The 15,146-nt window shown below is 43.4% G+C and overlaps 1 protein-coding gene across 1 annotated transcript; it reads right to left on the bottom strand.

The window, feature by feature from the left end:
* Positions 1-11,901: 11,901 nt before the first annotated feature.
* foxi2 (forkhead box I2) lies at positions 11,902-14,927 on the bottom strand. Its single transcript, XM_047611354.1, has 2 exons — positions 14,124-14,927; positions 11,902-13,579 (listed from the first exon to the last, which is right to left on the bottom strand). Exons 1-2 carry the CDS (start codon positions 14,746-14,748, stop codon positions 12,984-12,986), a joined length of 1,221 nt encoding a protein of 406 aa, XP_047467310.1. The 5' UTR covers positions 14,749-14,927; the 3' UTR covers positions 11,902-12,983.
* Between the last annotated feature and the right edge of the window lie 219 nt (positions 14,928-15,146).

The raw sequence follows: 15,146 nt of genomic DNA, 5'->3' as shown, positions 1-15,146 counted from the left end.
ACACACACACACACACACACACACACACACACACACACACACACACACACACACAATCTACAGACCATAACCCTCTCTGGCTTCTGTGAGCGCTCCATAAATTCAACTAATTGTGGCCTCAGTGGGCAGCAGAATAAAGAAAAACACTAGGCCGAGACAGACAGAAGTGATTACATTACATTTTTTTTATTTTACAGGAAATTAATGATTGCCGTTTATTTATAATAATGTAATTAATAACCTGTTCTTCTTCCTGATCATCATGTCGGTCATAATTTGAATGTTAAGTTTCTGCAGAACCTGAGCCAGAACGTGTTTTGACTTGTGTCCGCTCTTCTTACATTTAACTGAGAATTACAGGAAAGGTTATATAAATAATTCAATAGAACTCAAACAACATTCCTCAGAGTTTGACATACAGGGGGCAGCAATGGCACTAAACACAACATGGCATTCGTTCCTGGGAGAGCGACACAATATCAGGCAGGTGGTCCTAATGTTTTGCCTGATATATTCCCATTTGAATTTTTAAATGTGATTTAAGTGTCTGGCCTGAAGTGTGATCAATAAAAATACAAGCACTGTCGGTCAAACAGGATCAAATTTAAATCTAACCTCCATCTCTGATGCCCTGACCGTGTTAAAAATGTCACATTTATGTTGTTTTTTTTGCTTTGACTTTTTAACTCCCCCCCAATCGTCTCCCCTCTGCGCAGCCTTCTCTCCCCCCCCCAGAGGCTCCAGGGCACCAGGGGGGTATCATGGAGGACGGGCGGCTTCCTGGGGCTGTGCTGTTTGTCCTGGCCCTGCCTCGAGGTTGGAGGTTGTGTTTACCTCAAAACAAAAAGCAACATGGTTTTGATGCTCTGCCAGTGTGCTGCTGTGTAAACTGTCAACAACACACACGTATGCACACACACACACACACAGACACACACACACACACACACACACACTTAACACACTTAACACTCTCTCTTTCTCTCTGTGTCTGTGTCATTATTTCTCTCTCTTCGAGTAGAATTCACACAAACTAACATCGTATGCTTCTCATTACGAGCGTGGCGCTGCCCTTGGGCAAGGCACTTAACCTCGAGTTGCCGCACTAGTGTAGCTGCCAGCTCTCGTCGTACTGGGCAGCTTCCAAGTGTGAATGTTTTAATGTTGTTGTCTGGTATTTTTCAGCACCACGCAGGATTCAATGACTTCATCTTCCTTAGGTTTAATTAAGATGAAAAGTTGCACCTGCTCTTATTTGAAATGATGATATTTTATCTTTTTTGATGACAACAATAATGAAAAATTGTTTTAAGACATTGAAAATAAGTTTTAAAATGAGCACATTGCTGTGTTTTAATTGAGAACTATTGCAAAACTATAGAAAAAGGTTCTTGTAATTGTTCTCATTCATCAAATCAGTGGGATTATGATCTTTTTTATAAGGCCTACCATCGTTTTCAGGGCCTACAGCTTTGGTTTGCTATGCATTTTTAATTTTTCCAATGTATTTAGGATCAGAAGGACCTGAGAAGTATAAAAAACTAAGCGCCATCTTTGAACTGGAAGTAGTTTTTGAACAGAATGACGTCCTCCTATGTGGACGCTGGGATTATTTAATTAATTTTATTTTTAAAGTTATCATCATGTGTAAACATAAAACTATATATTTCAAAACCTGAACAAAGACAGAATTACAAACAGTGAAATTCTACTTGCTAATTAGCAACATTGTAGGTTGTTAAGTTAAGAAGCACAAATAGACAAATAAGTTTCAGCTGTAAAACTCGATGAGGTTTTGTTCACTTTTTGTCCCGTGATTGGCTGCAGAATGAATCCTGCTGTCATCTTTGTACAGTGAATTGGTTCTTTGCTACCATTACGTGGTAGACAACCCTGTCCCCATAAGAGGACGCAGGGTCTCAGGAAGTTAAACTTTTACTACACCAAATTTCAGCTCCACTTTTACTTTATTATCTGTAAATCGTGGACAAGAAAACTAAAGCAGCAACACAAGACATAAAGGACCCCATCTTATGAACCCCTAAAAATGATCTTTTAGTTTTTCCCTCCCTCCGAGATCTGAGCTTTCAGTCAGGAGCTCAGCCCGCGACCCCTGAGCGCACATTCGGAGCAGTGAACCCAGACAAATGTGGGCGAGGAACCTCCTAAAGCCAGTGAACCTCAGACACGCATAACCCCCGGCATCTACTCGAACCCGTAGTGGGGAGAGAACACACGCGCTAAAACCCCCGCGTATCCCAATTTAGAGAATAATGCTTCTTCAACCCGGAGCTCTTCGCCATGGAGGCTGATTCCGCCCTCTGGATGAACTCTTCCCTCGGACCCTGGGCTCAGAGGGGGCTGGATTAGAGGGCGGAGGGACGACAGAAGGGTGTGTGTTTGTAGATAGATAGATAGATAGATAGATAGATAGCATAATGACTACGCTAGGCTAACGCTAACAACAGTATAATATAATGGCTGCTGTTATGGCTCATGGCTCAATGCATATTGTGATAGAGATCCTATAAATTTAGGTGTATTCATACTGAAATCAATATTGCTAGAAGCTACTACTGTATATTGTAACTGAACACATAAAGAAAGCTGCACCACGCTACATGTTTCATTAAATTACTTGTGTTATTTTGCAAGGTGCAGAGATCTTTTGGTTCGACAAACAAAGTGAACTTAACTACGACGTTCTTCGTATCCTGTGGGGGTTTGCTCCCTTTTGGAGCCTCAAGTGGCCACTCGATGAACTGCAGTTTTTTGCACTTCCTACATACTTCCAAAATCTTGGTTCATCTTCTTCTACTGTATAAATCACGTGTCATCAATAAACTTGATTGCAGGGGGAAAAATCTTCTTCTTCTTCTTCTGTTATATTTACTACAGGTATGATGCATCGATGTAGTGACACATCGTTTTGTTTAGCATCAAATCTAAACAGCATCTAAGTTGCAATCTATTTCATTTTGATAAAAGTTAATTAAAGAGGTGTTTTTTTTTCTCCTCCACCCACCTCAACGTCTAACCACACATCAATCTCACACTTTAAACCACAGGGGCTCCTCCCTGGACTCCCCCCATTCATGCACCTGTTCACAGCTCTGCCCCGGCCTGCTCCCCAGCATTCCCCCAAACACACAAACACACACACACACACATGTGCAAAAAAATCTTTGACATCACTGACATCCTGCAAGATAAGATCCTGTAGGTTTAATGACTCTTCTTATTATCAACGTGTTTTCTCACATTTGATTTACATCTATAATAATCTTCTGCTGTTGTCGGTGACAATTAAGAGACGTTTGGCAACGAGCGTGAAATCTGTACATCCCCAAAGTAAAAACACGGCTCTGTGTTCCTCGCTGCCACGGCTGAATGTGAGCGTTAGTGCCTCAGACAGGCTGCAGCGCCAAGGCCTCGTCTAACCCCCTGATTTTCTGCCTGGAGGTGTCAGGACTTGTACGGGAGCTTTTAATAAGGTTCAGGAAGGTTCTCTCTCTTTCTCTCTCTAATCAGGGAGCTACAAGATCTCACCCTCGTCAAATGTGTTTTGCACAAGGGAAATAAAAACACAAATATATGCAACACAAAAGAAAACAGAGCATTACCAACAATCTGGCACTTACGACGATGACATAAACAGAGATAATAAGGTGGCTAATTTTCCCAGGATTCAAAATGAATTGTGCGATACACTGATAACATTATAACCACCTTCCAAATCAGGATATGGGGGTGTCCTGTGGTGTCTGGCAACACAAAGTTGTTAGTTGGGAGTCTGTCCAACTCAAATCATGGCGCCATGTTTGCTACATCGGAGGTTAGATTCCACAGTGTAACCCTATGGGGCGGATGTGCTATGTTTAAATAAATGTCTTATTTTCACCAGGCCTCTAAATGTTATTACAAACATCTGTAAATTATAAATACTCAGAAATAGTGAAAATTAGTTATTATTATAACATTAGCATGCTAGCCTTAGGTAAAGTTACGTGTCAGTTAAATGTGTCTATCTACATGGACATAAATTACATGAACACATGGGTTTCACAGTATATATGACGCAAGCTGCTATTTTTCTAAGCCTTTAGTCCAGATAACTAGCTAGCATAAGGCTAGCATAAGGCTAGGCTAACTTCAAACTTCATTCATTTGTAAAGCAGCGTTTTTGAGATCAAGGTTCACATTGATGATCAAACAGAGACATTGACATTTACCTCATCACATAATAGAGAGAAATCAGCTGACATCCAGTTCTTCCTTTTAATCTTGTGCTCCATAACTTTCTCTGTTTTTGTTCACTGGGGAAACGGTGGAGTTTCCTCCGTGTTTTCCTGATCCTGTGCTGGAGCCGTAGGCTGAGCACTGTGGCATATTTTAACTTTTAATCCAGCTTTATTCTCTGTTATTGCCACTTCTCTATGGGTGAATATTGGTTAGGTGTATCTAACACAGCGCCCATGAAACACGTGACCAACTCAGAACCAACCCCTTCTCTGGTTGGACAGACTCTCTCTAATATACAACTCTGTTGGGTCCTATGGGGTGGGGGTGCCTGGTCTGGTCTGGTCTAGGTGGGGGCTACATGTCTAAGTAACATCCACAGGAAGGAATACCAGGTCCAATAGTTTCCCAGCAGAACATGTGAATTATCACAAAAAGGTCAATGTTATTTACTTCTCCTGTCAGTGGTCATAATGTTGTGGCTGATCGGTGCATGTGTCCATGTGTATGTGTGAATAAAAAACTCATAACAAAAACAAAAACACACCCTGAATGTAGACGAAGAAACGATAGATGCTCCCACATGTGCTTCTTTGCTAAAGATTATTTTTCTCTCTGACTTTTATAGATTTTATTTCTTACATCCCACAAGGTCAAAACTTTGCAGTGTGTGACAATAAATAAAAATAAAATATGTTAATGGTAATAACTACTATCAGGAAAATGGAGCTCTATTGTTTTGGGACAAGGCAGGAAGTCATATTTTTACCAAAGCAAGATGGCTGAACCAAAGGTGTTACAGTTTGTTTTGTTGTTTCCCAGGGGGCAGTGAGAGTGAGTTCACCTCCCCTTGATCTCCCCCCCCCCCCCTCTGTTTACCTCTCCTTCTCCTCTCCACCCCTGCCCCCGCCCCCCTCACCCCTATCCTTCATGTCTCTTCGAGCGAGCCAGGACATCCAAGGCTCCGAGGTCCGGGGGGAAACAACAAAAGCCGGACTGTGCTGTCCTGAGTCCCAGTCCCACACAATGACCACGTCCATGTTGATTAGCGCGGGGTGGCGGCGGAGCCCGGTCCGGCCGGGGCTAATAGCTTATTACACAGTGTAAAGTGACAGTGTGATCTGGAGAGGTGCCAGGAGAATGGGCCCAATTAAAGGAGAAAAGAGGGGAGGAGGAGGAGGGAGTGTGTGGAGTGGTGGGAGTATCGGGGGGGGGAGGGGGAGGAGGAGGGGGGTAAGGATAAGGGCAGAGATGTACATTCCTCCGAGCTTCGGTCTAATTCGCCCATGACGGGTTCCCTGGGGACTGACACTCTCCTTCATTAAACATACTTGAGTGTCTTCCCCGCTCTGTTGTTTTCGCATCTGAAATAAAAACCCCAAACACACAATCACAGGCCGTGTTACCACTGCAGCGTTATGGGTAAACACTTCTGTTTACATGTTGATACAGTTTGAGAAACGGGACATGGAGAATATTATGGAGGAGCAACATCCTTATTTACATCAATACATTATCGCGTTGAATGATGATGCTCTTCACTAGTGCAGAATACGCTGTGATAATCAACCTATAGAGGGTGTGATGTCACAGCTAGCCATGTCTCCATGGTTACGGCCACAAAGTGACAGCTGATCATGGAGATTAGCAGCATTAGCTTCAATCACAGACTTTAATAGTGTCTAAATTATAAAATTTAAGTTTGTGGATGTTGTTGTTTTGTTGTAGTTGTGGCCGACAGTAACTATTTCAGTTCCAACAATAAATAACGATAAAACAATAAACTGAATATTTGTGATCACTCCTCGACGTCCTTTTAACGTCCAGTCCGACTCTACAGTATCGTGTGGCTAACGCTACTTCTCAGTAAAGCTCTTAGCATTAGCATCTTTTATTTAGCTACATGTTGTTATAACTGAAATGACTGAGGCTAATCCACTTTTCCAAATCCATGCTAGTTCGTATGGATCATTATTGAGTCCAATTGTCCAATTTAATCTGACAATCCACATTTTCCCTGTTCTCTCTATACTTACAGATACATTTCACCATGCATACCCTCTATCAGTCAAATTTTATTTGCATTTGCACATAACAACCCAACTGGAAAGTAGTACAGTGCTGTGGGGTATTAAAACCCTTCCAGAAGTACATAAAACTGAAAAGAATAATAAAATACAATTAAAGACAAGATCTCTTGTCGGAACTGAACGTCAGCCAAAAAAAGTAGGTCTTCGAATTAAAAAGTCTAAGATCAGAATTGATGCAAATGTCGGGGGGCAGTTTGTTTCATGGTCTGGGAGCAGCAGCAGCAAAGGAACGATCACTCCACCGTCTACATCTCGACTTTGACACGTCTAACGGAGCTCCGGGAGCTGAAGTCGCTTGGATTAGGTCGAAGGAAAGTTAATGAGATGATTCTATATATCCAGATACTCCAGGTCACGAAAACTCCGCCGGCTGTTTTAATGCTCATAAAAAAGCACAACCTGGGGCATGATAACAGTGTGTGATGTGAAACCTGTTGAGTTTTGCCTTGTGTCTGTTTAAAGTGAAGTCGGTGCTGGCAATGACGTCACACCTGAGTAACAGAAGTCTGAAAACTAGAAAGCTCGGTGGAAACTTGGTGTGTCCAGTATTTCAATTTTTTTTTAGTGCAGAGTAAAATTAAAGTTTTTTACATAATCTTGATATTAAATTGAACAGATAACTTGAACCAACTCATGAGTTTTTTACTAGGATTAGAATTAAGACCACACAAGGCGGAAATTCAAAAAAATATTCAAAAGTTTTAATTGTAGAAAAGAAATACTCTTGTTTGCCGCCATGGTGTTTGTCTCTGTTTTGGTTTTACCAGGCTATTGTTTTTAGCCGTTGTTAGCGTGACATGGGCTTGTAGTTCCCATATAAAACGTGAAAAACTTTATTAATTACACTGCAACAGCATTTCAACACATGTATGTGGAAAAATACTGTCTGTAGAACTGATTTAATGCAACAAAAACTAATCAGAAGAGCTAATAAACAGAATATTACAGGAGCTTCCAATTACTGTTTATACACAGGGCGGCCATCTTGGAAACTCAGCTCGGGGGTGGTGAGGATTTGATAACTTTCTGAGTAGAAAATTCGACTTCCAGTTGAAAATTCCAACTTCTGAGTACAAATGAAACGCACCATATGTCCCGCGAAACCCTAAATGAACCTTTACTCTTCAAGACGTCACTGTATGGTGGACCATGATGGATGGTCACGCCTACTTTGAGTAACTAACCCTTTTCTTGTAGCTTTTCTTACATGTTGTTGACTGTCTTGTGTTTGGGATTAAAAAAGTGAATGAGATGAAAAAGAAATATTCTCACAGATCATTATTGCATTATTTTAAATGATGATTTTTGTTTGTTATTTTTCTGAATCTGAGTTTAAGTCAGCAACAATGAACAGTATTGGTAAAACTAACAAAAAAAAAAAAGTAGCTATCTACATCTTTCCAACACTTAATGAAGTCATCACACAGTTTAATGGTTGAGACAGAGCAATGGATAAACTGCTATTGTGGCAAAGTGTTGCCGGGATTTTTCTCAATGGGATGTGGAGTCTGTCAGTTCGATGTTTAAGCTCCAGGGGGAAGAACAACAGAAGGGGTTAATGTAATCCATTACAGTGGTGGGGGCCTCTAATAACTGGTCTCTCCCTGCGTCTCCATTGGCCCGCGGAGTTTCCATTGTGCCGGCCGGTGCAGGTGTGGGACATGCTTTGTTGATCATAATCCTCCCGGCGAGGGGAGAGGCTTTGAGTGTGTTTGACGTACCCCACCGGCAGGCCCTTTGCTCCTCGGCCGCCGAGCAGCCACCGTCTCCAGCGGCCGCTCATGGGATCCGACAGGCGGAAAAATAATGAACAACACCTCAACCCGGAGCTGACCTGGCTCCAATTCGCCGGCTCCACACGAGGGGTAAACGAACCACTTAATTGAGCCTTCCAGGATCAAATCATACTCCGGACACCCCCCCTCCCACACACACACACACACACACACACTATCAAGCCTCTCATTTCAAACTCCTTCACGGTCTAACCCATCAAGATGTTTTCCTGCACAACGCCTTTCTCAGGCTTACCTCACTGCGCTGTTATTTGTTTTAACAGTTGTGCACAAAAGGAGAAGATCAACTGGAGGAATGATACATTTGTAAAAATACATTCAACACTTATTTCAATTGTTTCAATTACTTTCACACAGCCCAAAACTAAGGTGATGGGGGGAGGAAAAAAGACACTTGAGAGAAGAAGAAGATAAATTCATACTTGCATCTGGGTTAAGAAAACAAACCTCTAGGTAATGCATGGACACGTGGACGATAATGAATAAAAAAGGAAGGACAGAGCAACAGGTTAGTGGCTATCAGGGGATGCACGACTTCAGGTTACGTGATTAAAGCTGACACCGACTAGTCTCTGATGACGTCACTAATAAAAACACAGTAGAAAGTCATGCTTTGAAAGAATGAATTCTATTGAATGAATGACACAGCTCATGTGCTACATACAGTGAGCTGCAGATATGTATAGCCTGTATATAAACAGGTTGATGTGCAGCCTCCTTCTCTCTGTTACCACTGGTTTGGTGAAGTTGTTAGAGGATTTGGACCTTTCCTCTGCTAGCGTTTTCTTTCTTAGGGAGAGAAAGGGATGTCTTAGGGTCAAGGTTGCCCTAGGGTTAGGGTTGTCTTAGGGTTAGGGGTTAGGGATGTCTTTTCAGATGCATTGAAGTAACGCTTTAGTTGTATTTCAGGACTGACATGTCACAGTAGTATGGGCTCCATCTGTAGTCTGTATTTCCACACGCTTGATGAACTGCTGCAGGTTTCCTGCAATGACCCATTTTCTCGTCTCCTAGGAGGCGTCCGTGTTTTTATTGTCACGTGATCAGAGATTAGTCAATGTGGTGCTTAACGTGTCGTGGCACAGCGGAGAGGTCAACTACTCCTAGCGGGTATACACCGTGCTCATAGAATTACTCTTCAAACAGAGGATCGTACATCGTGTTGTCTGACGTCAGTGAGATGCAAATCTTAATTCAACCCAAACTGTTTAGTAAAAGCATCACTGGACAATTTTCTTTTACCTGTGTTGGAGCCCTTTGGAAAAAAGATTTCTGTAAAGTCAGTCAGGAAGTCATGAGTGTGCTGATCACATGTGACAACCATCAAGCAACAGAATAACAGGACAGTGAAGTGTACAGCTGTCTATTGAGTCATGTGAAATCCAGAGAAGGTTTGACTCAACAAGTGCCCATTTTTTTGGTGGTTGTATTGGAGCTTGTTGGTAAAGGTAGATTTGATTTCCTGCTTCACCTTTAGGTCAAGTTAATTCACCTCAAATGAGTGGTTCATTTATATACATATTCTAAAGCAGTAAAGTCTCATCAGAATCAATCTGTTTTGTGTTTGTGGATTATTCCTGAGTCTTGAAACGATCCCTGATCCCCGTCACTCCACTGTCCTTATTTCACATCACGGCCAGGGATTTTCCAGGAAGCCGATGTGCAGCCCTTCATGTGAAACAGTTGCTTTCTGTGCTCCCTCTAAGATTTCTCTCATTAGCGAGGCATCACCTCTTCCCTGTGCATTATCGGAGGAACAATCTGTGTTGTGGGTCTCGTGGGGTCATTTTAGGGCATGAACCTACAGTATACAGTCACAGATCGAAATAGCACCAGCAATCCCGTGTTCGGCCCCGCTTCCCAGCCACTCCGACAATGCCGCTTTTCAAATGTCACCCAATAGAGCTGTGCGAATGCCAAATTAGGAACGGGGTGCCCGTTGTTCCGGGCCCGAAAGATGCTGATCAAACAGAGCCCGGGTCAGTGGATCCTCTCTAATTGAGAAGTTCACACTTGGCAGTGGGGGCAGTCATTCAGCAGACAGCGCTGGCACAGTCTGCCCGAGTGGAAAAGTTTAGGAACTGTCTGTGCCATGCATACATCGGAGTTCAACATGTCAGATCGGGGTCATGCGATTGTTGATCAGGGGTCGTCACGCCATTAGAGAGCGGCGCAGGAAGAGAAAAACGCTTCAGACGGCAGGATCGGCGGAATGAAAACGCTGTTAACTGATTCGTGTTCGGGGTAGAGGATTCGGGTGCTTCTACAAATTAGACCCTCGATGTGTTTCTGGCTATGAAGCTGTGTTACTGCAAAGTTAAATTCATAAGGGCCTTAATTAGTAGGTCAACGTATGATTAATTAAACAAGGGTTTCATCAGTGCAGGGAGTTGGAATACTACAGTTTTTTGTAAAATTAGACCCTCCAAATGAAAATAAAATTTAGAAACAAAGCTGCTTTCTGTCTTTCTACTCGGTTTGCACTCGCCGAGGTTCCAAAACAGGCACACATCCACGACAATGGGAAAGTAAAATCATATCACTGTCACGCCACTTTGCTTAAGTATCCCGACACATGCACGGCGCGAATCCTAAACACATAAAAAAAAAAGGAATAAATCGCCAAATCGCCGCGGTTAATCTGCATGCTGGGTGGCAAATATTTGTGGAGGGAATTTCTTGATGCGTCGTTTCTTAGCAGGAACAAAGCAAGATGGCCTCCTCTTAATTTGGGGCAAACACTGCCAGAGAATGGAAACAAAGGAGATGCTTAAATCCCATTGGTCTAGGGGGGATATCTTCACCTCAGAGAGTCCCTAATTGATACATGGGGATTGGCATGAAGGACGGAGGACAATGGCTCTATTGTTTCGCGTTTTTTCCGTATCAAGACGTCTGTCAGCTGCTGTGTTGTTTTTTTTTTTTTTTTGCAAAAGCTCTGGCTTCGCTCCAAACTTGAACTTTCTTAATTTTTGCCAAAACGTCTCTTGGCACAGCTCCTCTCAGTCATAGAGGCTTAAGTTTGCATCTTGAAGAATGAGAGCGCGACTGTAAAATTAAACTTTTAACCTTTTTGAGGATAAACTTTAAAACTCCTGCTAATGCTTTTCAGAAACAGAACATTGCGAAAGAGCATCATTTACAAATGTAAGCAACGTAGATGCCTTAATTAGTCAGAAGAATCTCCCTGAAAGAAAAGTTTGATTTAGACTCACAAAAACATTTTTGCGTTGAATTGTTAATTAAATCTCTACACATATTATAACAGACCTTCTTATGGATGTTTTGCACATTTTGCAAGTTTTACAGTGCAGCCAATTAACTGGAATGAGTTTACTAGAAGTCTGAAAGTAGCGCCATCACACTTTTCTGGATCCAGTACTGAATTAATTTTGCCATAATATTAATTCATTTCTCAGAGTCACACAACTTTGTTGCTCAGATTCACATTAGAGGTGACAGATGATGCAGCCTGGGTGTCGACCAGTGTTAAGTTGGACGTTTTCCTTCTTTCTAAGCATAGACAAAGTTGTGAAATGTCATTACTCAAATCAAAAATTTGACAAGAAGAAAAGTTGATTTAGTGGAAAAAAAGAGACAGACAGTTTACCTTAGTTCTTGTAGGATGTGAGCTTGAACTTGACTAGTTAGATATCTAAGCTTTGCAGAGTCAAATTTCAATATTTAAAGCCAAAAATAAAAATCTTAAAGCAAATTTAAAGGGAATTCTGAATGCACTCGAAGCCTCGTTTGAAAAGGACGCATGACAAAAACAATAGAGACCAAATGATATTTATTTAAGATCACAGTTGAAACTGTCTGTTAGCCGTATGCACTGTATAAAGATTTAAAAAAAAAAAAAAAAGACAATAGTAGATACAAAAGCCATTCAATGATTGTCACACTGAATCCTGAGAGAAACCATGAGATAGGATATAGCTTTTTAATATATTTATATATATATTTATATTTATATTTATGACATCTGAGTTTTTTTTTGTGATACTGTTTTCGGTGCATGTCGTGAGCTAATATTCACTCCTGCTTTAATCAAACTAATTGTAGAAAAACAAAAAAAAAGAGGAAGAAGAAGAAGAAGAGCCTATTAGCATAAATAGCATAAATAGTCACAAACTATCTTTATAATTTACAAAAATACACATTTATCAAGTCCACTGGTATTTACATGAGCCTTAGCGCTGTGGTTTCAGTCAACGTGGAGGACGATTAAAGAGAGAAGCCCTGTTTGCTCGATCAGTCATTACTGCATGTGTCTAGAAGCGCAGGTAAACCCTTCATGACAGGGCACTTTCATCTGGAGCGACTGTTGTTCTGAGGTAACGGCGGTCTCACAAAGGCAACTTTGGCAGTGATGATTAGGGAATTTTCAAAATAAAAATTGGCCACTCCACAGAAATACAAGCTAGATTTGGCAAAATAAGCAAAAAAAAAACATATATATCTATATGTATATATAGATATATATATATATATATGTGTAACGCACGTTTCAGATCTTGGACATGATGGACTGCTTTTGATTAATTCACAGGGACATTTTAGTCTTCAGCGGGTGTCTCCGTCCCACTGAGAGCCGTAGCTTTCATGTTAAGAGATAAGTGCTCATGTTTTCTTTAGACTTTAAGGCTGAAATGTATCCACAGTTTGAACGCTTGTCAAGTTAAGTTACCGAAGACGCTGTGAGTTCCCTCTGGCATGCTGCTGGTCGGGGAAGGAAGGGTTCGGATGCAATAGTCCGGGCCTGTGCAGCAGTCTGACCTCGTACGCATGTGTGTCTGTGTGTGTGTGGGTGTGATTCACAGAGCGTCCAAAACAGTGTCTTGTGGTGAAGCGGCTCCTATAGCTCAGTCCCTTCCCGGGGGTAAATCAGGCTGTTGACGCTGAAGCTGTTGTAGAAGTGGCTGTTGAACTGTCCACTCTGGCCACTGCCAAACGTGTTGTAGTACACTCCGCGGTTGAAATGCAAACCGTCGCTGTGCTCCGACGCCCCCGTGTCCTGCTGACCGCCGTGGGTGGGGTGGTACGGGCTCAGGGCCGTTATGTTCCTGTTCGACAGTTCGTTCACCAGCCCGAGCGAGCCCTGGCGGCTGGGCGCCCCCGAGCTCAGCGTGGACATGTTGCTGTAGAAGTTATTGAAACAAGGGGTGGCCGAGGCCAGTCCGGGCGGCGACGACGACGTCGAGCTCTTGTGGTTTTCGCTCATCGCTTCCATCTCCGGGGAGGAAGGTCCCAGGAGCTGGGGGCTGTCCGAGGGCTTCATCGGGGCGGCCCCCGCCGGCCTGCCGTCGTCCACCTTAGTGGCCCCAGCTGCTGCTGATGATGATGCTCCTCCTGCGCCGCTCGGATCTGAGCGTCTTTTCCTTTTCCTGCGGAAATTTCCGTTGTCAAACATCTTTTCACAGTTTGGGTCCAACGTCCAGTAGTTTCCTTTTCCTGTGGAGAAACATTAGAATTAGTTCAGGTTCAGTCGATTAAAGCTTCACCTGATGGATGATGGCAAGACTAATATATCAATGTGTAACACTGGGTTTGCAGTCTAGACTGAAGTTGCAGATCATAATTAAAACAACATCACAGTCATGTCTGATGATCAGTAAATGCATCATATCGTAGAAAAAAAAATTCAAGACACATTGCAAAGATAAAAATAAATAAAGACTGGAATTATTCTAAATCTAGAGTAAACTGACTACAATTGCACCTGTATCATATTCTAAAAACTTTATAAATAAGACTGACTTGCAGATTAGAGTTAAGAAAACTTTTAGAGAACGTAATGTGGAGCTGATGAGGCTGATTTAACAGAAAAATAAATACGTTTAAAGTTCTTATTTCCCATTTTACATTTTAAACGATTAAAGTAAAGTAAAGTTTAGTTGAAATTTTCAAACTATTTTGGCCTCTACACGAACCGTACCCACAAATGCCACATTATTAATAAGCCGGTCATTTTTTCTCTGTGGTGCGTTCACGGTACCTGGATCGTCCTCGTCCCGCGGCACTTTCTTGAAGCAGTCGTTCAGAGACAGGTTGTGCCGGATCGAGTTTTGCCAGCCGGCTTTGCTCTTCTTATAAAACGGGAAGTTGTCGGCCACGTACTGGTAGATCTGACTCAGGGTCAGCTTCTTCTCGTGCGCATTCTGGATGGCCATGGCGATGAGCGCGGAGTACGAGTACGGCGGACGCACCAGCTTCAGCAGCTCCTCCTGGCTGGCGATGGACAGCCAGCCCAGGTCGGGGCCCCCGAATCCAGGTGAGTTGGTTAAGAACTGCCGCTGCGAGCCGTAGGAGGGCGGGATGAACGACGCCGGGTTGTTGCCGTGCAGGTAAGAGGCGGAGGAGTTGACGCCCGGCCCGTTGAGCCACAGGTACGGGTTTGGAGACGATGCGTAATCCCCGAGGCCGTAGCTGGCGGGTCTCTGCGCGCCCTGGAGACTCTGCTGGTGATACATGCTGCTGAAGTTGTCGCAGTAGACGGCGGCCATGTCCGGGGCCTCCTGGGCGCCTTTAGGTGGGAGAGAGCCGACGGTAGGGGAGGTGTGCTGGTGGTGGTGGTGGTGCTGGTGGTGCTGGTGATGGGACTGAGGGTCGATGGAGTTCATCACTCCCCGCGGGAAATCCCAAAGGAAATGCTGAAGCGGTTCAGGTGGCCTCTCCCAGCGGCGGAGCGCAGGCAGCAGCAGCAGCAGCAGCAGCAGCAACAAGTGTCAGCGAGGATGGAGGAGTTCAGGGAGTTTTATTAGTAGAAACCCTTGACAGCAGCCACATCCAGGCTCCAGACGACTCCCAGCAGCCAATAGACACACACACCGAGGAGCAGGGGGTGTGGTCATGTTCCACCTCGCTCCGCAAAGAGTGGGTCAGTGCTTCCCAAATGCCCCCCCCCCCCTCCCCTCCACTCCACTTCACTCCACTCCCCTCTCAGATCCTCCTGGAGGAACGCAGCAGCAGCAGACTCCTGCTGGGTTCACATTTTCTCTGAGAGATGGAGGCTGTGGTC

This window comes from Mugil cephalus, chromosome 17 (assembly GCF_022458985.1).
Source record: "Mugil cephalus isolate CIBA_MC_2020 chromosome 17, CIBA_Mcephalus_1.1, whole genome shotgun sequence".
NCBI lineage: Eukaryota > Metazoa > Chordata > Actinopteri > Mugiliformes > Mugilidae > Mugil > Mugil cephalus.
The sequence above is the reverse complement of the archived record's forward strand: the minus strand, read 5'-3'. Positions and strand labels throughout refer to the sequence as shown.